This window comes from Zonotrichia albicollis, chromosome 1 (assembly GCF_047830755.1).
Source record: "Zonotrichia albicollis isolate bZonAlb1 chromosome 1, bZonAlb1.hap1, whole genome shotgun sequence".
In the NCBI taxonomy this organism is placed as follows: Eukaryota; Metazoa; Chordata; class Aves; order Passeriformes; family Passerellidae; genus Zonotrichia; species Zonotrichia albicollis.
Genome location: NC_133819.1, coordinates 154,329,345 through 154,356,277, shown reverse-complemented (window position 1 = coordinate 154,356,277; position 26,933 = coordinate 154,329,345). Strand labels below are relative to the sequence as shown.

The window sequence follows — 26,933 nt, the reverse complement described above, 5'->3', positions numbered from 1 at the left end:
ATGAGGATTTGTGGGGATTTGGGGATTTGGGGTTTATGGGGGTTTGGGGATTTATGGGGATTTGGGGTTTATGGGGATTTGGGGATTTATGGGGTTTAGGGGATGTAGGGGATTTGGGGTTTATGGGGATTTGGGGTTTATGGGGATTTGTGGGGTTTAGGGGATTTAGGGGGTTTGGGGATTTGTGGGGTTTTGGGGATTAAGGGGATTTGGGGTTTATGGGAATTTGGGGATTTAGGGGGTTTGGGGATTTAGGGGGTTTGGGGATTTGGGGTTTATGGGGGTTTGGAATTTATGGGGTTTGTGGTAAATGGGGTTTTGGGGATTTATGGGGATTTGGGGTTTATGGGGATTTGTGGGGTTTAGGGGATTTAGGGGGTTTGGGGATTTGGGGTTTAGGGGATTTAGGGGGTTTGGGGATTTAGGAGATTTGGGGTTTATGGGGTTTGGGGTTTATGGGAATTTGTGGGGTTTTGGGGATTTAGGGGATTTGGGGATTTGTGGGATTTATGGGGTTTGGGGTATTTATGGGGTTTGGGGTATTTATGGGGTTTTGGGGATTTATGGGATTTAGGGATTTATGGGGATTTATGGGGATTTGGGGTTTATGGGGATTTGGGGATTTATGGGGATTTGGGGATTTAGGGGTTTGTGGGGTTTTGTGGGGTTTTTGTGGGGTTTAAGAGATTTAGGGATTTATGGGGATTTGGGGTTTATGGGGATTTGTGGGGATTTAGGGGGTTTGGGGATTTATGGGGATTTGGGGTTTATGGGGATTTGCGGGATTTATGGGGTTTAGGGGATTTGGGGTTTATGAGGATTTGTGGGGGTTTGGGGTAAATGGGGTTTTAGGGCATTGTGGGATTTAGGGGATTTAGGGGATTTGGGGTTTCTGGGGTTTTTATGGGGGTTTTTATCGGGTTTATGAGGTTGAGGAGATTTGTGGGGTTTTGGGGTATGGCGTTTATGGGATTTCAGCATTACAGGGGATCGGGGTTTTGGGGTATTTGGGGTTTAAGGGAATTATGGAAATTTATGGGGTTTATGGGTGTTTCATGGGGTTTTTGTGGGGTTTTGGGGGATTTATGGGGTTTTTATGGGGTTTTGGGGATTTGGGGTTTATGGTGGTTTGGGGGGGTTTGTGGGTCTTGGGGTTTATGGGGGTTTGGGGTTAATGGGATTTTGGAGTTTATGGGAATTATGGCAGGTTTGGAGTTTATGAGGATTATGGGATTTGGGGATTTATGGGGGGGTTTGGGAATTATGGTGTTTTGGGGATTTATGAGGTTTTGGGAATTGTGGGGTTGTGGGGTTTGGGGGGGTCTGGGGATTTTGGGAATTATGAATTATGGGGTTTTGGGGTTTAGGGGAATTGGGGGTTTTGGGGATTATGGGGGGTTTGGGGATTTTGGGAATTATGAATTATGGGGTTTTGGGGATTATGGGGGGTTTGGGGAATTGGGGGTTTTGGGGATTTTGTGGGGTTTGGGGAATTATGGGCTTTGGAGTTTATGGGGTTTATGGGATTTGGGGGATTTTGTGGGGTTTGGGTGATTTATGGGGGTTTGGAGGATTATGGGGTGTAGGGGATTTGTGGGATTTTGGAACTTACAGGATTTAGGGAATTATGGGGTTTTGGGGTTTATGGGGTTTGAGGATTATGGGGGTTTTGCGGAATTATGGGGGTTTGGGGTAAATGGGGTTTTAGGGGATTTATGGGATTTGGGGGATTATGAGGGTTTAGGGGATTTAGGGGATTTGGGGTTTATGGGGATTTGGGATTTATGGGGGTTTTGGCAGATTTGGATAATGAATTTTTGGGGGCATTTATGGGGATTTGGGGGATTATGAGGGTTTAGGGGATTTAGGGGATTTGGGGTTTATGGGGGTTTGGGATTTATGGGGATTTGGGATTTATGGGGGTTTGGGGGATTTGGATTATGAATTTTTGGGGGGATTTATGGGGGTTTAGGGGATTTGGGGTTTATGGGGATTTTGGCGGATTTCGATTATGAATTTTTGGGGGAATTTATGGGGATTTGGGGGATTTATGGGTTTTTGAGGACTTATGAGGGGTTTGGGCAATTATGGGGTTTTGGGGGATTTCACCCTGACCCTTCCCCAGTGTCACCGTGATCCCTCCAGTGACCCCAATGCCACCCCAGTGTCCCCATTAATGTCCCCAACCCTGGAGGTGACACCGTGTCCTGCTCACCCGCGGCTGCCGGCGCTGGACGTTCTCCTCTGCAGCAGGGATCTGTGACCCTCAGTGCCACCCAGTGACCCCAGTGCCACCCAGTGCCACCCAGTGACCACCCAGTGACCCCAGTGCCACCCAGTGGTGTCCCCATTACTGTCCCCAACCCTGGAGGTGACAATGCTCACCCGCGGCTGCCGGCGCTGGACGTTCTCCTCTGCAGCAGGGATCTGTGACCCCAGTGCCACCCCAGTGCCACCCAGTGACTCTCAGTGCCACCCCAGTACCACCCAGTGTCACCCAGTGACCCCAGTTGTCACCTCAGTGAGTCCAGTGTCACCCCAGTGCCACCCAGTGGTGTCCCCATTACTGTCCCCAACCCGGGAGGTGACAATGCTCACCCACGGCTGCCGGCGCTGGACGTTCTCCTCTGCAGCAGGGACTTGTGACCCTCAGTGCCACCCCAGTGCCACCCAGTGACCCCAGTGTCCCCATCGATGTCCCCAAGCCCGCTCACCCGCGGCTGCCGGCGCTGGACGTTCTCCTCTGCAGCAGGGACTGGTGACCCCCAGTGCCACCCAGTGTCACCCAGTGACCCTCAGTGTCACTGTAGTGACCCCATTAATGTCCCCATCAATGTCCCCAACCCTGCTCACCCGCGGCTGCCGGCGCTGGACGTTCTCCTCTGCAGCAGGGATCTGTGACCCTCAGTGCCACCCCAGTGTCCCCATTAATGCCCCATCAGTGTCCCCAAGGCCGCTCACCCGCGGCTGCCGGCGCTGGACGTTCTCCTCTGCAGCAGCCCCTTGTGCCTCTCCTGGCATTTCAGCACGGCCGCCCGCTTGTGCTTCAGCTCCAGCAGCTTGGCCCGCACCTCCTCGTCCCCGCACACATCTGGGACAACACCCAGGTGTCACCCAGTGCCACCGCGGCGCCACCGCCGTGTCCCCAGAGCGTCCCCACACGCACCCAGGGGGGTCTCATCCAGCAGCGATTTGGCGCCGAGCTCGGCGCCGTGCGCCACCAGCAGCTCCGCCAGCGGCACCTGCGGAGGGACGCGGAAACGGGTGGGAAAAGGGGACAACGGGGACAATGGGGACAACGGGGACAATGGGGGATGTCCCCAAGGGGGTGGGTGACACACCTGTCCCCAGCAGGCGGCGGCGTGCAGGGGCTGCCACCCGTCGGCGTCGCACACGTCGGGGCGGGCGCGGTGCTCCAGCAGCAGCTCGGCCGCCTCCAGGAACCCGTGGGCGGCTGCCACGTGCAGCTGGTGGGGACACGGTGGGGACAGTGGCACCTGGGTGGCACCGTGACCCTCCCAGTGTCACCCAGTGTCACCCTGATACTGACACAGTGTCACCCCAGTGTCCCCAGTGTCCCCAGCAGCAGCTCGGCCGCCTCCAGGAACCCGTGGGCGGCTGCCACGTGCAGCTGGCAGGGGACAGGGTGGGGACAGTGGCACCTGGGTGGCACCCTGACCCTCCCAGTGTCACCCAGTGTCACCCTGATACTGACACAGTGTCACCTCCAGGAACACGTGGGCGGCTGCCACGTGCAGCTGGCGGGGACACGGGTGGGGACAGTGGCACCTGGGTGGCACCCTGACCCTCCCAGTGTCACCCAGTGCCACCCTGATCCCCCCAGTGTCACCCAGTGTCACCCTGATACTGACACAGTGTCACCTCCAGGAACCCGTGGGCGGCTGCCACGTGCAGCTGGCGGGGACACGGGTGGGGACAGTGGCACCTGGGTGGCACCCTGACCCTCCTCCCAGTGTCACCCTGATACTGACACAGTGTCACCCCAGTGTCCCCAGCAGCAGCTCGGCCACCTCCAGGAACCCGTGGGCGGCTGCCACGTGCAGCTGGCAGGGGACAGGGTGGGGACAGTGGCACCTGGGTGGCACCGTGACCCTCCCAGTGTCACCCTGATCCCCCCCAGTGTCACCCAGTGCCACCCTGATACTGACACAGTGTCAACTCCAGGAACCCGTGGGCGGCTGCCACGTGCAGCTGGTGGGGACAGGGTGGGGACAGTGGCACCTGGGTGGCACCCTGACCCTCCTCCCAGTGTCACCCAGTGTCACCCAGTGTCACCCTGATACTGACACAGTGTCACCTCCAGGAACCCGTGGGCGGCTGCCACGTGCAGCTGGCAGGGGACAGGGTGGGGACAGTGCTGGTGGCACCTGGGTGGCACCCTGACCCTCCCAGTGTCACCCAGTGCCACCCTGATCCCCCCAGTGTCACCCAGTGTCCCCAGCAGCAGCTCGGCCGCCTCCAGGAACCCATGGGCGGCTGCCACGTGCAGCTGGCAGGGGACAGGGTGGGGACAGTGGCACCTGGGTGGCACCCTGACCCTCCCAGTGTCACCCAGTGTCACCCAGTGTCACCCTGATACTGACACAGTGTCACCCCAGTGTCCCCAGCAGCAGCTCGGCCGCCTCCAGGAACCCATGGGCGGCTGCCACGTGCAGCTGGCAGGGGACAGTGCTGGTGGCACCCAGACCCTCCCAGTGTCACCCTGATCCTCATCCAGTGACCCTCAGTGTCACCCAGCGTCCCCCAGTGTCACCCAGCGTCCCCCAGTGACTCCCAGTGCCACCTGGTGACCTCCAGTGTCACCCTGATCCTTACCCAGTGTCACCCTCATCCACTCACAGTGATCCCCAGTGTCACCCTGACCCCCCCAGTGTCACCCAGTGATTGACCCCCAGTGTCACCCTGACCCCCCCAGTGTCACCCAGTGTCACCCTGATCCTCACCCAGCGTCCCCCAGTGTCACCCAGCGTCCCCCAGTGACTCCCAGTGCCACCTGGTGACCCCCAGTGTCACCCTGATCCTCTCCCAGTGCCACCAGGGCCATGGGGACCCTGCCCCAGTGACCCCCAGTGTCACTCTGATCCTCATCCAGTGACCCCCAGTGTCACCCAGTGTCCCCCAGTGTCACCCTGATCCCTCCCAGTGTCACCCTGACCCTGTCCCAGTGTCCCCCAGTGTCACCCTGACCCCGTCCCAGTGTCCCCAGTGTCCCCAGCAGCAGCTCGCCCCCCTGCCCGTTCCCGTGGGCGGCTGCCACGTGCAGCCCGGTGTCACCCCGATCCCCCTCAGTGACCCCAGTGTCACCCAGCCCACCCTCCCCGCTGTCCCCTGGCTGTCCCCTGGCTGTCCCCACCCACCAAGGAGCCCCCATGGTGTCCCCTCACTGTCACCCCACGTACCAAGGTGTCCCCATGGTGTCCCCGAGGCGTGTCCAGTTCGGCTCCATCCCGGGGGCGACCCCAGTGCCACCCTGCCCCTCTGTCCCCTCACTGTCACCCCCATGTCCCAGGGTGTCCCCTGGCTGTCTCCACGTACCAGGCTGTCCCCTGGCTGTCCCCTCACTGTTCCCATGAACCAGCGTGTCCCCAGGCTGTCCCCTCACTGTCCCCACGTACCAAGCGGTCCCCCTGCTGTCCCCACGTACCAGGCTGTCCCCTGGCTGTCCCCAGGCTGTCCCCATGTACCAGGGTGCCCCCGTGGTGTCCCCTCACTGTCCCCAGGCTGTCCCCACGTACCAGACTGTCCCCGTGGTGTCTCCAGGGTGTGTCCAGCTCCTTCCCATCCCGGATGAGCTCCATCCTGGACCACCCTGCCCACGTCCCCACTGTCCCCTGGCTGTCCCCATGTACCAGAGTGTCCCCTGGCTGTCCCCAGGCTGTCCCCATGTACCAGGGTGTCCCCTGGCTGTCCCCAGGCTGTCCCCAGACTGTCCCCCTGCTGTCCCCACGTACCAGGGTGCCCCCGTGCTGTCCCCACGTACCAGGCTGTCCCCTGGCTGTCCCCCTGCTGTCCCCACGTACCAGGGTGTCCCCTGGCTGTCCCCTGGCTGTCCCCCTGCTGTCCCCACGTACCAGGGTGCCCCCGTGGTGTCCCCTCACTGTCCCCTGGCTGTCCCCAGGCTGTCCCCTGGCTGTCCCCACGTACCAGGGTGTCCCCAGGCTGTCCCCTGGCTGTCCCCACATACCAGGCTGCCCCCGTGGTGTCCCCAGGCTGTCCCCTCACTGTCCCCCTGCTGTCCCCACGTACCAGGGTGCCCCCGTGGTGTCCCCGTGGTGTCCCCTGGCTGTCCCCCTGCTGTCCCCACGTACCAGGGTGTCCCCAGGCTGTCCCCGTGGTGTCCCCCTGCTGTCCCCACGTACCAGGGTGTCCCCTGGCTGTCCCCTGGCTGTCCCCAGGCTGTCCCCACGTACCAGGGTGTCCCCAGGCTGTCCCCTCACTGTCCCCAGGCTGTCCCCTGGTACCAGGGTGCCCCCGTGCTGTCCCCTGGCTGTCCCCTGCTGTCCCCACGTACCAGGGTGCCCCCGTGCTGTCCCCTGGCTGTCCCCTGCTGTCCCCACGTACCAGGGTGCCCCCGTGGTGTCCCCTCACTGTCCCCAGGCTGTCCCCACGTACCAGGGTGTCCCCTGGCTGTCCCCTGGCTGTCCCCAGGCTGTCCCCACGTACCAGGGTGTCCCCAGGCTGTCCCCTCACTGTCCCCAGGCTGTCCCCATGTCCCCGTTGTCCCCTCACTGTCCCCAGGCTGTCCCCACGTACCAGGCTGTCCCCAGACTGTCCCCACGTACCAGGGTGCCCCCTGGCTGTCCCCAGGCTGTCCCCTGGCTGTCCCCAGGCTGTCCCCAGACTGTCCCCACGTACCAGGGTGCCCCCTGGCTGTCCCCAGGCTGTCCCCTCACTGTCCCCACATACCAGGGTGTCCCCTCACTGTCCCCCTGCTGTCCCCACGTACCAAGGTGTCCCCAGGCTGTCCCCTCACTGTCCCCCTGCTGTCCCCACGTACCAGGGTGCCCCCGTGCTGTCCCCGGGGTGTGTCCAGCTCCTTCCCGTCCCGGATGAGCTCCATCCTGGACCACCCTGCCCACGTCCCCACTGTCCCCTGGCTGTCCCCATGTACCAGGGTGTCCCCAGGCTGTCCCCTCACTGTCCCCACGTACCAAGGTGTCCCCAGGCTGTCCCCAGGCTGTCCCCCTGCTGTCCCCACGTACCAGGGTGTCCCCAGGCTGTCCCCTCACTGTCCCCACGTACCAAGGTGTCCCCGTGGTGTCCCCTGGCTGTCCCCAGACTGTCCCCCAGCTGTCCCCACGTACCAGGGTGCCCCCATGGTGTCCCCTGGCTGTCCCCAGGGTGTCCCCTGCCTGTCCCCTCACTGTCCCCAGCTGTCCCCACGTACCAGGGTGCCCCCGTGCTGTCCCCAGGCTGTCCCCTCACTGTCACCCCCCACGTACCAGGCTGTCCCCTGGCTGTCCCCTTACTGTCCCCATGTACCAGGGTGCCCCCGTGGTGTCCCCTGGCTGTCCCCTGGCTGTCCCCAGGCTGTCCCCACGTACCATGGTGTCCCCTGGCTGTCCCCTGGCTGTCCCCCTGCTGTCCCCACGTACCAGGGTGCCCCCGTGCTGTCCCCGGGGTGTGTCCAGCTCCTCGCCGTCGCGGATGAGCTGGCGGATCTCGGTGACCATGGCTCGCTCCGTGGCCGCCCGCGCCTCCTCGATGCGCTCCTGCGTGATCCCTGCCCGGGGTGACATCGGTGACATCGGTGACACCGGTGACGCCACCAGGGCCGTGCCACCCCGCCCCTGGCGTGTCCCCTGACGGACCCTGCTGTGCCATGGCGCTCTCCAGGCACTCCAGCGTGGCCTCGTCCTCGCACAGGTCGTAGGGCATGTTCCCGTCCGAGTTCAGCGCCAGCAGGTCGGCGCCGCTGTGGGGACAGGGCCGGGTCACCGCCGGGTCCCCGGGGTGTCCCCAGGGTGTCCCCATGTCCCCAGGGTGTCCCCAGTGGTGTCCCCGGTGTACCCAGTGGTCTCCCCACGGTGTCCCCAGTGGTGTCCCCAGGGCGTCCCCAGTGGTGTCCCCGGGGTGTCCCCGGGGTGTCTCCATGTCCCCAGGGTGTCCTCAAGGTACCCAGGGTGTCCCCAGTGGTGTCCCCATGGTGTCCCCAGGGTGTCCCCAGTGGTGTCCCCAGGGTGTCCCCAGTAGTGTCCCCGGGGTGTCCCCGGGGTGTCCCCAGGGTGTCCCCATGTCCCCAGGGTGTCCCCAGAATGTCCCCAGGGTGTCCCCAGTGGTGTCCCCGGTGTCCCCATGTCCCCAGGGTGTCCCCAGGATGTCCCCAGGATGTCCCCGGTGTCCCCAGGGTGTCCCCAGTGGTGTCCCCAGTGGTGTCCCCAGGGTGTCCCCAGGATGTCCCCGGTGTCCCCAGGGTGTCCCCAGGGTGTCCCCATGTCTCCAGGTGTCCCCAGTGGTGTCCCCAGGGTGTTTCCAGGGTGTCCCCATGTCCCCAGTGTGTCTCCAGGGTGTCCCCATGTCCCCAAGGTGTCCCCAGGGTGTCCCCACTGGTGTCCCCAGGGTGTCCCCGGGTTGTCCCCAGGGTGTCCCCATGTCCTCAGTGGTGTCCCCAGTGTGTCCCCAGGGTGTCCCCAGGGTGTCCCCAGGGTGTCCCCAGTGGTGTCCCCAGGGTGTCCCCAGGGTGTCCCCGGTGTCCCCAGGGTGTCCCCAGGGTGTCCTCAGGGTGTCCCCAAGGTCCCCAAGGTGTCCCCAGGGTGTCCCCGGTGTCCCCAGTGGTGTCCCCGGGGTGTCCCTGGTGTCCCCGGGGCGTCCCCAGTGGTGTCCCCATGTCCCCAAGGTGTCCCCAGGGTGTCCCTGGTGTCGCCGGGGTGTCCCCAGGGTGTCCCCAGTGGTGTCCCCAGGGTGTCCCCAGTGGTGTCCCCAGGGTGTCCCCAAGGTCCCCAGCAGTGTCTCCAGTGTGTCCCCAGGCTGTCCCCAGTGGTGTCCCCAGTGGTGTCCCCAGGGTGTCCCCAGGGTGTCCCCAGTGGTGTCCCCAGGGTGTCCCCAGTGTGTCCCCGTTGTCCCCCGGGTGTCCCCAAGGTCCCCAGCGGTGTCCCAGGGTGTCTCCGATGTCCCCAAGGTGTCCCCAGATATCCCCAGAGTGTCCCCGATGTCCCCAGGGTGTCCCTGGGGTGTCCCCAAGGTGTCCCCAATGTCCCCAGTGGTGTCTCCAGGTGTCCCCATGTCCCCAGGGTATCCCCAGCGGTGTACCCAGTGATGTCCCCAGGGTGTCCCCAGGGTGTCCCCAGAGTGTCCCCAGGGTGTCCCCAGTGGTGTCCCCAGGGTGTCCCCAGCAGTGTCCCCAGGGTGCCCCCATTGGTGTCCTCAGTGTCCCCAGGGTGTCCCCGGTGTCCCCAGGGTGTCCCCATGTCCCCAGGGTGTCCCCAGTGGTGTCCCCAAGGTCCCCAGGGTGTCCCCAAGGTGTCCCCGGTGTCCCCGGTGTCCCCAGGGTGTCCCCAGTGGTGTCCCCAGGATGTCCCCAGGGTGTCCCCAGGGTTTCCCCAGGGTGTCCCCAGTGGTGTCCCCAGGGTGTCCCCAGGGTGTCCCCAGTGGTGTCCCCAGCGGTGTCCCCAAGGTCCCCAGGGTGTCCCCAGGGTGTCCCCAGTGGTCTCCCCAGATGTCCCCAGTGTGTCCCCAGGTATCCCCAGGATGTCCCCAGGGTGTCCCCAGGATGTCCCCAGGGTGTCCCCATGTCCCCAAGGTGTCCCCAGGTGTCCCCAGGGTGTCCCCGGTGTCCCCAGTGGTGTCCCCAGTGGTGTCCCCAGGGTGTCCCCATGTCCCCAGGGTGTCCCCATGTCCCCAGTGTGTCCCCAGGGTGTCCCCAGTGGTGTCCCCAGGGTATCCCCAAGGTCCCCAGGGTGTCCCCAGGGTGTCCCAAGGGTGTCCCCAGGGTGTCCCTGTTGTCCCCAGGATGTCCCCAGTGATGTCCCCAGGGTGTCCCCAGTGTCCCCAGGGTGTCCCCAGTGGTGTCCCCAGGGTGTCCCCAGTGGTGTCCCCAGTGGTGTCCCCAGGGTGTCCCCAGGGTGTCCCCGGTGTCCCCAGGGTGTCCCCAGGGTGTCCCCAGTGGTGTCCCCAGGGTGTCCCCAGTGGTGTCCCCAGTGGTGTCCCCAGGGTGTCCCCATGTCCCCAGGGTGTCCCCATGTCCCCAGTGTGTCCCCAGGGTGTCCCCAGTGGTGTCCCCAGTGGTGTCCCCGGTGGTGTCCCCAGTGTCCCCAGCGGTGTCCCCAGGGTGTCCCCGGTGGTGTCCCCAGTGTCCCCAGCGGTGTCCCCAAGGTGTCCCAGGGAGTCCCCAGGGTGTCCCCAGTGGTGTCCCCAGGGTGTCCCCAGGGTGTCCCCATGTCCCCAGGGTGTCCCCAAGGTCCCCAGGGTGTCCCCAGTGTCTCCAGGGTGTCCCCAGGGTGTCCCCAGGGTGTCCCCATGTCCCCAGGGTGTCCCAGGGTGTCCCCAAGGTCCCCAGTGGTATCCCCAGGGTGTACCCAGGGTGTCCCCATGGTCCCCAGTGGTGTCCCCAGTGGTGTCCCCAGGGTTTCCCCAGGGTGTCCCCAGGTGTCCCGAGGGTGTCCCCAGCAGTGTCCCCAGTGGTGTCCCTGGTGGTGTCCCCAGTGTCCCCAGCGGTGTCCCCAGGGTGTCCCCATGTCCCCAGGGTGTCCCCAAGGTCCCCAGTGGTATCCCCAGTGGTGTCCCCATGTCCCCAGGGTGTCCCCAGTGGTGTCCTCAGTGGTGTCCCCAGGGTGTCTCCATATCCCCAGGGTGTCTCCATGTCCCCAGGGTGTCCCCAAGGTCCCCAGGGTGTCCCCAGGGTGTCCCCATGTCCCCAGGGTGTCTCCAGGGTGTCCCCAGTGGTGTCCCAAAGGTGTCCCCGGTGTCCCCAAGGTCCCCAGGGTGTCCCCAGGGTGTCCCCGGGGTGTCCCCAGGGTGTCCCCAGGGTGTCCCCATTGGTGTCCCCAAGGTCCCCCAGTGGTATCCCCAGGGTGTCTCCAGTGGTGTCCCCATGTCCCCAGGTATCCCCAGGGTGTCCCCAGGGTGTCCCCAGGCTGTCCCCATGTCCCCAGGGTGTCCCCATGTCCCCATGTCCCCAGGGGTGTCCCCATGTCCCCAGTGGTGTCCCCAGTGGTGTCCTCAGTGTCCCCAGGTGTCCCCAGTGTGTCCCCAGGGTGTCCCCATTGGTGTCCTCAGGGTGTCCCCGGTGTCCCCAGGGTGTCCCCAGGCGTCCCCGGTGTCCCCAGTGGTGTCCCCAGGGTGCCCCCAGGGTGTCCCCAGGATGTCCCCAGGGTGTCCCAGGATGTCCCTAGGGTGTCCCCAGGGTGTCCCCAGGGTGTCCCCAGTGGTGTCCCCAGGGTGTCCCCATGTCCCCGGAGTGTCCCCAGGTGTCCCCAGCGTGTCCCCATGTCCCCAGTGTGTCCCCAGGGTGTCCCCAGTGATGTCCCCAGGGTGTCCCTGTTGTCCCTATTGGTGTCCCCATGTCCCCAGTGGTGTCCCCAGTGGTGTCCCCAAGGTCCCCAGGGTGTCCCCAGGTGTCCCCAGGGTGTCCCCAGGATGTCCCCAGGGTGTCCCCAGGGTGTCCCCAGGGTGTCCCCAAGGTCCCCAGTGGTGTCCCCAGGGTGTCCCCATGTCCCCAGGGTGTCCCCAGGGTGTCCCCATGTCCCAGGTGTCCCCAGGTGTCCCCATGTCCCCAAGGTGTCCCCAAGGTGTCCCCAGTGGTGTCCCCGGTGTCCCCAGGGTGTCTCCAGGGTGTCCCCATGTCCCCAGTGGTGTCCCCAGGGTGTCCCCAGTGTCCCCAGGGTGTCCCCAGGTTGTAGGTTGTCCCCAGGGTGTCCTCAGTGTCCCCGGGGTGTCCCCAGGGTGTCCCCAGGTGTCCCCATGTCCCCAGGGTGTCCCCATGTCCCCATGTCCCCAGGGTGTCCCCAAGGTGTCCCCAGTGTGTCCCCAGGGTGTCCCCAGTGTGTCCCCAGTGGTGTCCCCAGGGTGTCCCCAGGTATCCCCAGGATGTCCCCAGTGGTGTCCCCATGTCCCCAGTGATGTCCCCATGTCCCCAGGGTGTCCCCATGTCCCCATGTCCCCAGGTGTCCCCATTGGTGTCCCCAGTACCGCTGGATCAGCAGCTGCACCAGGCGCAGGTGGCCGCAGGTGGCAGCCGCGTGCAGCGGCGTCCAGAGCTCCGCGTCCCGCGCGTTGGCGTCGGCGCCCGAGTCCAGCAGGAGCCGGACCAGGGGCAGGGAGTCGTCGATGCAGCTCTGGGAATGCGGGAATGGTGGGAATGGTGGGAATGGTGGGAATGGGATTGGGAATGGGATTGGGAATGGGAATGGTGGGAAGGCGGGAATGGGAATGACGGGAATGGGAAAAATGGGATTGGGAATAATGGGATTGGGATTTCATGGTCCGGGAGGAGACAGACCAGGGGCAGGGAGTCGTCGATGCAGCTCTGGGAATGCGGGAATGGCAACGGGAATAATGGGAATGGGAATGGTGGGAATGGTGGGAATAATGGGATTGGGAATGATGGGATTGGGAATGATGGGATTGGGAATGATGGGAATGGCATTTCATAGTCCAGGAGCAGCCGGACCAGGGGCAGGGAGTAATCAATACAGCTCTGGGAATGGGGGAATGTGAATGGAATTGGGAATAATGGGAATGGGAATGGTGGGAATGGGAATGGGGGAATGGGAATAATGGGAATGGGAATGGTGGGAATATGGGAATGGTGGGATTGGGAATGGTGGGAATGGGGGAATGGGAATAATGGGAATGGGAATGGTGGGAATGTGGGAATGCTGGGATTGGGAATGGTGGGAATGGGGGAATGGGATTGGGAATGGGAATGGTGGGAATGGGGGAATGGGAATGACGGGAATGGGAATGGTGGGAATAATGGGAATGGGAATAATGGGATTGGGATTTCATGGTCCAGGAGCAGCCAGACCAGGGGCAGGGAGTCGTCGATGCAGCTCTGGGAATGGGGGAATGGGATTGGGATTGGGATTGGGAATGATGGGAATGGGATTGGGAATGGTGGGAATGGTGGGAATGGGAATGGGATTGGGAATGATGGGAATGGGATTGGGAATGGTGGGAATGGTGGGAATGGGATTGGGAATGGTGAGAATGTGGGAATGGTGGGATTGGGAGCGGTGGGAATAATGGGATTGGGAATGATGGGATTGGGAATAATGGGATTTTATGGTCCAGGAGCAGCCGGACCAGGGGCAGGGAGTCGTCGATGCAGCTCTGGGAATGGGATTGGGAATGGTGGGAATAAAGGGAATGGAAATGGTGGAAATGTGGGAATGTGGGAATGGGATTGGGATTGGGAATGGTGGGATTGGGAATGGTGGCATTGGGATTTCATGGTCCAGGAGCAGCCGGACCAGGGGCAGGGAGTCGTCGATGCAGCTCTGGGAATGCGGGAATGGGAATGGTGGGAATGGTGGGAATGGTGGGAATGTGGGAATGTGGGAATGGGAATGCGGGAATGGGAATGGTGGGAATAAAGGGAATGGGAATGGTGGGATTGGGAATGGGATTGGTGGGAATGTGGGAATGGTGGGAATGTGGGAATGGGATTGGGAATGATGGGATTGTGGGAATGGGAATGAGAATGGTGGGAATGTGGGAATGGTGGGTATGAGAAAAATGGGATTGGGAATGGTGGGATTGGGATTTCATGGTCCAGGAGCAGCCGGACCAGGGGCAGGGAGTCGTCGATGCAGCTCTGGGAATGCGGGAATGGGAATGGTGGGAATGGGAATGGTGGGATTGGGAATGGTGGGAATAATGGGATTGGGAATGATGGGATTGGGATTCAATGGTCCAGGAGCAGCAGGACCAGGGGCAGGGAGTCATCGATGCAGCTCTGGGAATGGGGGAATGGGATTCGGAATAATGGGAATGGGAATGGTGGGAATGTGAATGGGATTGGGAATGGTGGGAATGGGAATGGTGGGAATGGTGGGAATGGGAATGGTGGGAATGGGAACGGTGGGAATAATGGGAATGTGAATAACAGGATTGGGAATAATGGGATTGGGAATAATGGGATTAGGAATAATGGGATTTCATGGTCCAGCAGGAGACGGACCAGGGGCAGGGAGTCGTCGATGCAGCTCTGGGAATGGGATTTGGAATGGTGGGAATGGTGGGAATGGGATTGGGATTGGGATTGGGAGGATTAGGAATGGTGGGAATGGGATTGGGAATGACAGGTTTGGGAATGGTGGGATTTGGAATAATGCGAATGATGGGATTGGGATTGGGGATAATGGGATTTGGAATAATGGCATTGGGAATAATGGGATTGGGAATAATGGGATTGGGAATAATGGGATTGGGAATAACGGGATTTGGAATAATGGGATTTCATGGTCCAGGAGGAGCCGGACCGGGGGAGGGAATCACCGATGCAGCTCTGGGAATGGGAATGGGAATGGTGGGATTGGGATTGGGATTGGTGGGAATTATGGGAATGATGGGAATGAGAATAATGGGATTGGGAATAATGGGATTTTGCGGTCTAGCAGGGGACGGACCAGGGGCAGGGAATCTTCAATGCAGAGCTTGGAATGGGATTGGGAATGGTGAGATTGGGATTGGGAACAATGGGATTGGGAACAATGGGATTGGGAATGGTGAGATTGGGATTGGGAACAATGGGATTGGGAACAATGGGATTGGGAACAATGGGATTGGGAATGGTGAGATTGGGATTGGGAACAATGGGATTGGGAACAATGGGATTGGGAATGGTGAGATTGGGATTGGGAACAATGGGATTGGGAACAATGGGATTGGGATTGGAAACAATGGGATTGGGATTGGGATTGGGACTGGGGTGGGATTCAGGGTGCTGGGATGTTGGGGGTTTATGGGATGGGAAGGATGTGGAAAACGGGATGCCGGGATTTGGGATCAGCGGGCGGAGAGCGGAAGGGAAGGATCTGGAGCTGGGACGGAAAAGATTTGGGGTTACCGGGATCAGGAAAGGATTTGGGATCACCAGAAATGGGATGTGGAAAAAACATGGATCTGGGATGGGAGTGACCTGGATCTGGGATCACTGGGAACTGGGATGAATGGATGGATTTGGGATGGGAGTGACCTGGATTTGGGATCACTGGGATTTGGGATCACTGGAATTTGGGATCACTGGGATTTGGGATGGGAATGACCTGGATTTGGGATCACTGGGATTTGGGATGAACGGATGGATCTGGGATGGGAGTGACCTGGATTTGGGATCACCGGGATCTGGGATCACTGAGATCTGGGATCTCTGGGATTTGGGATCACCAGGATCTGGGATGAATGGATGGAGCTGGGTTGGGAATGACCTGGATTTGGGATCACTGGGATCTGGGATGAATGGATGGATCTGGGATGGGAATGACCTGGATTTGGGATCACTGGGATTTGGGATCACCAGGATCTGGGATCAATGGATGGAGCTGGGATGGGAATGACCTGGATTTGGGATCAATGGATGGAGCTGGGATGGGAATGACCTGGATTTGGGATCATTGGGATTTGGGATCACCAGGATCTGGGATGAATGGATGGAGCTGGGTTGGGAATGACCTGGATTTGGGATCACTGGGATTTGGGATGGGAATGACCTGGATTTGGGATCACTGGGATTTGGGATCACTGGGATTTGGGATCAATGGATGGATCTGGGATGGGAGTGACCTGGATTTGGGATCAGTGGGATCTGGGATCACCGGGATTTGGGATGGGAATGACCTGGATTTGGGATCACTGGGATTTGGGATCACCAGGATTTGGGATAAATGGATGGATTTGGGATGGGAGTGACCTGGATTTGGGATCACCGGGATCTGGGATGAACGGATGGAGCTGGGATGGAAAAGCCCCAAATTCAGGATATCAGAATCCGCTCACAGGACAAACAGGACCCGGATCCTCTGGAATCCCGGGAAGGACCCGGCTCCGGAGCCCCGGGACGTGGAAATTTGGGAATTGTGGGAATTGTGGGAATTTGGGAATTGTGGGAATACCTGGTGCAGCGCCGTCAGCCCGTCCTCGTTGCACAGGTCGGGGCTGATCCCGCTCTCCAGGAACTGCCGGACTGCGGAGGAATGGGAATGCCGGGAATGCCGGGAATGCCGGGAATGCCGGGAATCCCAATGGAACCACAGAGGATCCCAAGGGCAATTCCAAGGATTCCAGTGGCAATTCCAAGGATTCCAAGGGCTCTGCCAAGGATTCCAATGGGACAACCAAGAATCCCACTGGAACCACCAAATATCCCAAAGGCATTCCCAAGGATCCCAATGGTAACTCCAAGGATTCCAAAGGCAATTCCAAAGATTTGAGTGGAACCACCAAAAATCCCAAGGGCAATCCCAAGGATCCCAAGGGCAATCCCAAGGAATCCAATGGGAATTCCCACACGTGCCCAAGACATTCCCAAGGATCCCAACGGAGCCGTGACTTTCCCAACAACTCTTCCAAGGATTTCAATGGCAATTCCAAGGAATCCAATGAGAATTCCAAGGGTTCCAATGGAAGCACCAAATGTCCCAAAGACATTCCCAAGGATCCCAATGGCAATTCCAAGGAATCCAATGGGAATTCCAAGGAATCCAATGGGAATTCCAAGGAATCCAATGGAAGCACCAAATGTCCCAAAGACATTCCCAAGGATCCCAATGGCAATTCCAAGGGCTCTTCCAAGGGTTCCAATGGAAGCACCAAATATCCCAAAGACATTCCCAAGGATCCCAAGGGAACCGTGAGCATCCCAACGACTCTTCCAAGGATTCCAAAAGAATTCCACCAGGAATCCCAACGGAACCACCAAATAACCCAAAGGCATTCCCAAGGATCCCAATGGCAACTCCAAGGATCCCAAAGGCAATTCCAAAGATTTGAGTGGAACCACCAAAAATCCCAAGGGCAATCCCAAGGAATCCAATGGGAATTCCCACACGTGCCCAAGACATTCCCAAGAACCTCAACGGAGCCGTGACTTTCCCAAAGACTCTTCCAAGGATCCCAATGGCAATTCCAAGGAATCCAATGGGAATTCCAAGGATTTGAGTGGAATCATCAAGAATCCCAAAGGCCATTCCAAGGATCCCAAAGGCCATTCCAAGAATCCCAAATGCAATTCCAAGGATCCCAAAGGCCATTCCAAGGATCCCAATGGCAATTCCAAAGCATCCCATTGACACCATGACCATCCCTACAGCCCTTCCAAGGATTCCAATGGAATCACAACAATCCCATCAACCCTCCAATGATCCCAAAGGCCATTCCAAGCATCCCAATGGCGCCTCCAAGGATCCCAATGGCCATTCCAAGGATCCCAATGGAAATTCCAAAGCATCCCATTGACACTATGACCATCCCTACAGCTCTTCCAAGGATTCCAATGGCAATTCCAAAGATTCCAATGGAATCACAACAATCCCAACAACCCTCCAAGGATCCCAATGGCAATGCCAAGGATCCCAAATGCCATTCCAAGGATCCCAAAGGCAATTCCAAGGATCCCAATGACAGTTCCAAGGATTTGAGTGGAATCATCAAGAATCCCAAAGGCCATTCCAAGCATCCCAATGGCGCCTCCAAGGATCCCAAAGACAATTCCAAGGATTTGAGTGGAATCATCCAGAATCCCAAAGGCGCCTCCAAGAACCCCAAAGGCCATTCCAAGGATCCCAAAGGCAATTCCAAAGATCCCAATGGAATCACAACAATCCCAACAACCCCACAAGGATCTCAATGGCAATGCCAAGGATCCCAAAGGCCATTCCAAGGATCCCAATGGCGCCTCCAAGGATCCCAAAGGATCCCAAAGGCAATTCCAAGGATCCCAAAGGCAATTCCAAGGATCCCAGTGGCAACTCCAAGGATCCCAATGGCAATTCCAAGGATTTGAGTGGAATCATCAAGGATCCCAAAGGCCATTCCAAGCATCCCAAAGGCCATTCCAAGGATCCCAATGGCAATTCCAAAGCATCCCATTGACACCATGACCATCCCTACAGCCCTTCCAAGGATTCCAATGGCAATTCCAAAGATTCCAATGGAATCACAACAATCCCAACAACCCTCCAAGAATCCCAAAGGCCATTCCAAGGATCCCAAAGGCCATTCCAAGGATCCCAAAGGCACCTCCAAGGATCCCAATGGCAATTCCAAGGATCCCAAAGGCGCCTCCAAGGATCCCAAAGGCCATTCCAAGGATCCCAAAGGAACCGTGACCATCCCAACAACCCTGCAAGGATCCCAATGGCAATTCCAAGGATCCCAAAGGCCATTCCAAGAATCCCAAAGGCCATTCCAAGGATCCCAATGTCAATTCCAAGGATCCCAATGGCAATTCCAAAGCATCCCATTGATACCATGACCATCCCTACAGCCCTTCCAAGGATTCCAATGGCAATTCCAAAGATTCCAATGGAATCACAACGATCCCAACAACCCTACAAGGATCCCAAAGGCCATTCCAAGGATCTCAATGGCAACTCCAAGAATACCAATGGCACCTCCAAGGACCCCAAAGGCAATTCCAAGGATTTGAGTGGAATCATCAAGGATCCCAAAGGCACCTCCAAGGACCCCAAAGGCAATTCCAAGGACCCCAAAGGCCATTCCAAGGACCCCAAAGGCAATTCCAAGGATTTGAGTGGAATCATCCAGAATCCCAAAGGCGCCTCCAAGGATCCCAAAGGCAATTCCAAAGATCCCAATGGAATCACAACAATCCCAACAACCCTCCAATGATCCCAATGGCAATGCTAAGGATCCCAGTAGCCATTCCAAGGATCCCAGTGGCAATTCCAAGGATCCCAAAGGCACCTCCAAGGATCCCAAAGGCCATTCCAAGGATCCCAAAGGCCATTCCAAGGATTTGAGTGGAATCATCAAGGATCCCAATGGCGCCTCCAAGGATCCCAATGGCACCTCCAATGATCCCAAAGGCCATTCCAAGGATCCCAAAGGATCCCAAAGGCCATTCCAAGGATCCCAAAGGATCCCAAAGGCCATTCCAAGGATCCCAAAGCCAATTCCAAGGATCCCAACGGCACCACCACCACCCCACCAACTCTTCCCAGAATCCCACCAGACTCCCATAACCCCCCCATCTCCATCCCCACCCCTCAATCCCCCCCAAAAAAACCCCCAAAATTCCCAGGAATCCCCCCAAAAGGAACCCCACAATGTTCCCACACCTTCCTCGGCGTCGTGCCGCGCCGCCGCCTCCAGGAGCCGCACGCTGGCCGGGAACGTCACCCTCTTCCTCCTCCTCCTGCTCTTCCTCTCCCCTCCTCCTCCTCCTCCTCCTGCTCCTCCTCGGGGCGTTGCCGGCGTTTCCCTCTGTGCCCGTGCCCAGGCCTGCAGCTGGAGGGCGCGGCGCCGCTGCGCGTGCCGGAGCCGCTCGGCCGTGCCCAGCCGCGCCACCGCCGCCATCTCGGCCACCAGCTCCCGGTGCTCGGCCATGGCGCCCCCGAACCCGCGGCAAGGAGGGGGGACAGCGGCGGCATCACCCCAAAATCTGCCTCCGGTTGGGGGGGGGGTGTGGTTTATCACTCCATAAACCACCCCCTAAGGCTCCATCCTCTGTGGTTTGTGTGGAGACAGCGAGGAGCAAAGTTTGGGGAGCATCTCCTGGTGGTGGAACCAAAAATTGCCCAAAAAATTCCCAAATTTCTGCGGGGTTATCGCGGTTCTCTCACGTTGTGGAGGAATCCTGAGGAGAGGGGAATAAAAACAAGGAGCAATAAATCCCAACCCACATCCATAAAACACAGCCCGGAGCCGGCTCGCCCGGTTTGGCCGGTTCGGCTGAGCCGGGATTGACCTGGAATCTGACGGGAATTCAAAAAAATTGGAATTTTTTGGGTTTTTCTAGGCTGGGATTGACCTGGAATCTGACTGGAATTCAAAAAAAATTGGGATTTTTTTTGATTTTTCTAAGCTGGGATTGACCTGGAATCTGACGGGAATACAAAAAAAATTGGAATTTTTTTGGGTTTTTCTAAGATGGGATTGACCGGGAATCTGACCAGAATTCAAAAAAATAATTGGAATTTTTTTTGTTTGGTTTGGTTTTTCTAAGCTGGGATTGACCTGGAATCTGACGGGAATTCAAAAAAAATTGGAATTTTTTTGATTTTTCTAAGCTGGGATTGACCTCGAATCTGACCAGAATTCAAAAAAAATTGGAATTTTTTGGTTTGGTTTGGTTTTTCTAAGCTGGGATTGACCTGGAATCTGACCAGAATTCAAAAAAAATTGGAATTTTTTTGGTTTTTTTTGGGTTTTCTAAGCTGGGATTGACCTGGAATCTGACCAGAATTCAAAAAAAAATTGGAATTTTTTTGAATTTTTTGGGGTTTTTCTAAGCTGGGATTGACCTGGAATCTGACCAGAATTCAAAACAAAAATTGGATTTTTTTTTTGCTTTGGTTTGGTTTTTCTAAGCTGGGATTTACCTGGAATCTGACGGGAATTCAAACAAAAATTGGATTTTTTTTTTATTTTTTTGGTTTTTCTAAACTGGGATTGACCTCAAATCCATCCAGAGTTCCCCCCCAAAAAATTGGAATTTTAAAAAATATTTTTGGTTTTTCTAAGATGGGATTGACCTGGGATCTGATGGGAATTCAAAAAAATTGGAATTTTTTGGGTTTTTCTAAGATGGGATTGACCTCAAATCTGATGGGAATTCAAAAAAAATTGGAATTTTTTTTGATTTTTCTAAGCTGGGATTGACCTCAAATCCATCCAGAATTCCCCCCCAAAAAATTGGAATTTTAAAAAATATTTTTGGTTTTCCTAAGCTGGGATTGAAATGGAATCTGACCAGAATTCAAAAAAAAAATTGGATTTTTTTTTGGTTTGGTTTGGTTTTTCTAAGCTGGGATTGACCTGGAATCTGACGGGAATTCAAAAAAAAATTGGAATTTTTTGGAATTATTTTGGTTTTTCTAAACTGGGATTGACCTGGAATCTGACCAGAATTCAAAAAAAAAATTGGATTTTTTTTTTGCTTTGGTTTTTCTAAGATGGGATTGACCTGGAATCTGACGGAAATTCAAAAAAAATTGGATTTTTTTGGAATTTTTTTGGTTTTCCTAAGTTGGGGTTGACCTTGAATCTGACCAGAATACAAAGAAAATTTGAATTTTTGGGGATTTTTTTGGGTTTTTCTAAGATGGGATTGACCTGGAATCTGACCAGAATTCAAAAAAAATTGGATTTTTTTTGAATTTTTTTGGTTTTCCTAAGCTGGGATTGACCTCGAATCTGACCAGAATTCAAAAAAAATTGGAATTTTTTTGTTTGGTTTGGTTTTTCTAAGCTGGGATTGACCTCGAATCTGACCAGAATTCAAAAAGAAATTGGATTTTTTTTTTTGAAATTTTTTTGGTTTTTCTAAGCTGGGATTGACCTCGAATCTGATTGGAATTAAAAATAAAAATTGGAATTTTTTTTTGTTTGGTTTGGTTTTTCTAAGCTGGGATTGACCTGGAATCTGACGGGAATTCAAAAAAAAATTGGAATTTTTTTGGATTTTTCTAAGCTGGGATTGACCTCGAATCTGACGGGAATTCAAAAAAAACTGGAATTTTTTGGTTTGGTTTGGTTTTTCTAAGCTGGGATTGACCTCAAATCTGACGGGAATTCAAAAAAAATTGGAATTTTTTTTGATTTTTCTAAGCTGGGATTGACCTGGAATCTGACGGGAATTCAAAAAAAATTGGAATTTTTTTTGATTTTTCTAAGCTGGGATTGACCTCAAATCTGATGGGAATTCAAAAAAATTGGAATTTTTTGGGTTTTTCTAAGCTGGGATTGACCTGGAATCTGATGGGAATTCAAAAAAAATTGGAATTTTTTGGTTTGGTTTGGTTTTTCTAAACTGGGATTGACCTTGAATCTGACCAGAATTCAAAAAAAAAAGGAATTTTTTGGGACTTTTTTGGGTTTTTCTAAGCTGGGATTGACCTGGAATCTGACGGGAATTCAAAAAAAAATTGGAATTTTTTTTGATTTTTCTAAGCTGGGATTGACCTCAAATCCATCCAGAATTCCCCCCAAAAAAATTAGAATTTTAAAAAATTTTTTTGGTTTTTCTAAGCTGGGATTGACCTGGAATCTGACTGGAATTCAAAAAAAAATTGGATTTTTTTTTGGTTTGGTTTGGTTTTTCTAAGCTGGGATTGACCTCGAATCTGACCAGAATTCAAAAAGAAATTGGTTATTTTTTTTAAATTTTTTTGGTTTTTCTAAGCTGGGATTGACCTGGAATCTGACTGGAATTCAAAAAAAATTGGAATTTTTTGGAATTTTTTGGGTTTTTCTAAGCTGGGATTGACCTCGAATCTGACGGGAATTAAAAAAAAATTGGAATTTTTTTGAATTTTTTGGGTTTTTCTAAGCTGGGATTGACCTGGAATCTGACCAGAATTCAAAAAAAAATTGGATTTTTTTTTTGGTTTGGTTTTTCTAAGCTGGGATTGACCTCAAATCCGACCAGAATTCCCCCAAAAACAAATGGAATTTTTTGAATTTTTTTTTGTTTTTCTAAGCTGGGATTGACCTCAAATCCATTCAGAATTCCCCACCAAAAAAATTGAAATTTTAAAAATTTTTTTTTGGTTTTTCTAAGCTGGGATTGACCTCGAATCTGACCAGAATTAAAAAAAAAAATTGGAATTTTTCTGGATTTTTTTTTTTGTTTTCTTAAACTCGGATTGATCTCAAACCCATCCAGAATTCCCCCCAAAAACTGGAATTTTTTGAATTTTTGTTTTGTTTTGTTTTCCTAAGCTGGGATTGACCTTGAATCCAACCAGAATTCCTAAAAAAATTGGAATTTATTTTGAATTTTTTTTGCTTTTTCTAAGCTGAGATTGACATCGAATCTGACCAGAATTACAAAAAAAAATTGGAACTTTTTTAAGCCAGGATTGACCTGAAATCCCACCAGAATTCAAAAAAAAATTGGAATTTTTTGGAATTTTTTGTTTTCCTAAACTGGGATTGACCTCAAATACAACCAGAATTCCTAAAAAAAATTTGGAATTTAGGAATTTTTTGGTTTGGTTTTCCTAAGCTGGGATTGATCTCAAATCCAACCAGAATTCCTAAAAATATTTGAATTTTTTTGAATTTTTTTGAATTTTTTTTTGGTTTTCCTAAGCTGGGATTGAATTTGAATCCATCCAGAATTCCCAAAAAAAAAAAAAAAAAATTGGAATTTTTTAAAGCCAGGATTGAACTCAAATCCCACCAGAATTCCTAAAAAAAATTTGGAATTTTAAATTTTTTTTTTGTTTTCCTAAACTGGGATTGACCTCAAATCCAACCAGAATTAAAAAAAAAAAAAAATTGGATTTTTTTTGGATTTTTTTTTATTTTCTTAAACTCGGATTGATCTCAAACCCATCCAGAATTCCCCCCAAAAATTGGGATTTTTTGAATTTTTTTTGTTTTGTTTTCCTAAGCTGGGATTTAATTTTTTTTTTTTGTTTTCCTAAGCTGGGATTGACCTCAAATTCCACCGGAATTAAAAAAAAAATTGGAATTTTTTTTAAAGCCAGGATTGACCTCACATCCACCCAGAATTCCCCAAAAAAACTGGAATTTAAAAAAAATTTTTTTGTTGTTTTTCTAAGTTGGGATTGACCTTGAATCTGACTGGAATTACAATTAAAAAAAAAAAAAAAAGTGGTAATTTTTGGAAAATCAAACCAAAGCAAATTAAAAAAATTCCATTTTGTGTTGGAAATTCTGAAATTCTTTGGAAAAGCCACGAAATCCCAGGAAAAAAGCCCCAAAATTCCATAAAACAGCAGCAAAGTGACCCAAAATTCCTAAAAACGGCCAAAATTCCTTAAAATACACAGGAAATTCATCAAACGCCCCAAAATTTCTCAAAACAGCCCCAAAATAGTCTAAAATTCCACAAAAAAAGCCCCAAAATTCCACAAAAAAGCCCCCAAATTCCCTGAAATATCCCCAAAATCACAAATTCATCAAAAAAACCCCCAAATTTCCTTGAAATGTGTCCAAAATTCCTCAAAAAAGCCCCAAAATTCCCAAAAATATCCCCAAAAAGGCACTAAAATTCCCCCATCACCCCAAAATTCCCTGGAAAAAAACCCAAAATTCCTCAAAACAGCCCCAAAATTCCCTGAAATATCCCCAAAACCCACAAAAAACCCCAAAATACCCAAAATTCCCCAGAAAAACAGCCCAAAATTCCTCAGAAAAGCCCCAAAACCCCCCTGGGGGAACCCCGATGTCCCCTCACAGTCCTCGATGTCCCCAAAGTCCCCTCATGGTCTCCAAAGTCCCCTCAGTCCCCTCAATGTCCCCAAAGTCCCCTCACGGTCCCCTCTGTGTCCCCAAAATCCCCTCAGGTTCCCCAAAGTCCCCTCCATGTCCCCAAAGTCGCCTCAGTCCCCTCACGGTCCCCTCACGGTCCCCAAAGTCCCCTCAGGGTCCCCTCACGGTCCCCAAAGGACCCTCACAGTCTCCAGTGTCCCCTCGCAGTCCCCAGAGTCCCCTCACAGTCCCCAATGTCCCCTCAGTCCCCTCACGGTCCCCAAGATCCCTTCAGTGTCCCCAAAGTGCCCAAAGTCCCTTCACGGTCCCCTCACGGTTCCCTCCGTGTCCCCTCAGCCCCCTCCCGGTTCCCGTCATGGCCCCAAAGTCCCCTCACGGTCCCCTCAATGTCCCCAAAGTCCCCTCACGGACCTCTCCAAAGTCCCCAAAGTCCCCTCATGGTCCCCTCTGTGTCCCCAAAGTCCCCTCAGGTTCCCCAAAGTCCCCTCAATGTCCCCAAAGTCGCCTCAGTCCCCTCACGGTCCCCTCACGGTCCCCAAAGTCCCCTCACGGTCCCCAAAGTTCCCTCAATGTCCCCAAAGTCCCCTCAAGGTCCCCAAAGTCCTCTCAGTCCCCTCAATGTCCCCAAAGGACCCTCAGGGTCCCCAAAATCCCCTCCATGTCCTCTCAGTCCCCTCAATGTCCCCAAAGTCCCTTCACGGTCCCCAATGTCCCCAGAGTCCCCTCAGGGTCCCCTCCATGTCCCCAAAGTCGCCTCAGTCCCCTCACGGTCCCCTCACAGTCCCCTCAATGTCCCCAAAGTCCCCTCACGGTCCCCAAAGTCCCCTCAGGGTCCCCTCTCAGTCCCCTCAATGTCCCCAATGTCCCCTCAAGGTCCCCAAAGTCCTCTCAGTCCCCTCAATGTCCCCAAAGTCCCCTCATGGACCCCAAAGTCCCCTCACAGTCCCCAAAGTTCCCTCAGTCCCCTCACGGTCCCCAAGATCCCTTCAGTGTCCCCAGAGTGCCCAAAGTCCCTTCACGGTCCCCTCCCGGTTCCCCCCATGTCCCCTCAGTCCCCTCAGCCCCCTCCCGGTTCCCGTCATGGCCCTAACGTCCCCTCAGCCCGCTCAATGTCCCCAAAGTCCCCTCAGTCCCCTCACGGTTCCCTCAGTCCCCTCACAGTCCCCAATGTCCCCTCATGCTCCCCTCTGTGTCCCCTCACGCTCCCCTCCATGTTTCCAAAATCCCCTCAATGTCCCCAAAGTCCCCTCACGGTCCCCAAAGTCCCCTCGCAGTCCCCAAAGTCCCCCTCAGTCCGCTCACGGTCCCCAAGATCCCTTCAGTGTCCCCAGAGTGCCCAAAGTCCCCTCACGGTCCCCTCCCGGTTCCCTCCATGTCCCCTCAGTACCCTCACGGTCCCCAAAGTCCCCTCACGGTTCCCGCCATGTCCCCAAAGTCCCCAAAGTCCCCTCCACGTCCTCTCAGTCCCCTCACGGTCGCAAAACTCCCCTCACGGTCCTGTCCAAAGTCCTCTCAGTCCCCTCCCGGTCCCCTCCATGTCCCCTCACGGTCCCCAATGTCCCCTCACGGTCCCCAAAGTCCCCTCCCGGTCCCCAATGTCCCCTCAGTCCCCTCACGGTCCCCAAAATCCTCTCAAAGTCCCCAAAGTCCCCTCCATGTCCTCTCAGTCCCCTCAATGTCCCCAAAGTCCCCTCAGTCCCCTCACGGTCCCCAGAGTCCCCTCACGGACCTCTCCAAAGTCCCCAAAGTCTCCAAAGTCCTCTCAGTCCCCTCACGGTCCCAAAAGTCCCCTCAGTCCCCTCACAGTCCCCAATGTCCCCTCATGCTCCCCTCTGTGTCCCCTCACGGTCCCCTCCGTGTCCCCAAAATCCCCTCAATGTCCCCAAAGTCCTCTCAGGGTCCCCAAAGTCCCCTCAATGTCCCCTCAGTCCCCTCACGGTCCCCTCCATGTCCCCAAAGTCCCCTCAGGGTCCCCAAAGTCCCCTCAGTCCGCTCAATGTCCCCAAAGTCCCCTCAGTCCCCTCACGGTCCCCAAGATCCCTTCAGTGTCCCCAGAGTGCCCAAAGTCCCCACACGGTCCCCTCCCGGTTCCCTCCGTGTCCCCTCAGCCCCCTCCCGGTTCCCTTCATGTCCCCAAAGTCCCCAAAGTCCCCTCACGGACCTCTCCAAAGTCCCCAAAGTCCCCTCCACGTCCTCTCAGTCCCCTCACGGTCGCAAAAGTCCCCTCACGGTGCTCTCCAAAGTCCCCTCAGTCCCCTCACGGTCCCCAATGTCTCCTCACGGTCCCCTCAGGGTCCCCAAAGTCCCCTCCCGGTCCCCAATGTCCCCTCAGTTCCCTCACGGTCCCCAAAATCCTCTCAAAGTCCCCAAAGTCCCCTCCATGTCCTCTCAGTCCGCTCAATGTCCCCAAAGGACCCTCAGTCCCTTCACAGTCCCCAATGTCCCCTCAGTCCCCTCACGGTCCCCTCCATGTCCCCAAAGTCGCCTCAGTCCCCTCACGGTCTCCAAAATCCCCTCACGGTCCCCAAAGTCCCCTCACGGTCCCCAAT

At 55.3% G+C, this 26,933-nt stretch overlaps 1 protein-coding gene across 1 annotated transcript in view; it reads right to left on the bottom strand.

The window, feature by feature from the left end:
- The window catches only part of PPP1R16A (protein phosphatase 1 regulatory subunit 16A), a 36,453-nt gene that overhangs the window by 8,580 nt on the left and 940 nt on the right, over positions 1-26,933 (bottom strand). Inside the window, exons 2-9 of the mRNA XM_074558425.1 lie at positions 19,260-19,777; positions 16,074-16,144; positions 12,148-12,293; positions 7,833-7,936; positions 7,617-7,744; positions 3,342-3,467; positions 3,167-3,242; positions 2,962-3,091 (exon numbers count right to left, since the gene is read on the bottom strand). Of these exons, the coding sequence (XP_074414526.1) occupies positions 2,962-3,091; positions 3,167-3,242; positions 3,342-3,467; positions 7,617-7,744; positions 7,833-7,936; positions 12,148-12,293; positions 16,074-16,144; positions 19,260-19,527 (1,049 nt within the window). The 5' untranslated portion in view covers positions 19,528-19,777. The remainder of the gene's footprint in view (positions 1-2,961; positions 3,092-3,166; positions 3,243-3,341; positions 3,468-7,616; positions 7,745-7,832; positions 7,937-12,147; positions 12,294-16,073; positions 16,145-19,259; positions 19,778-26,933) is intronic.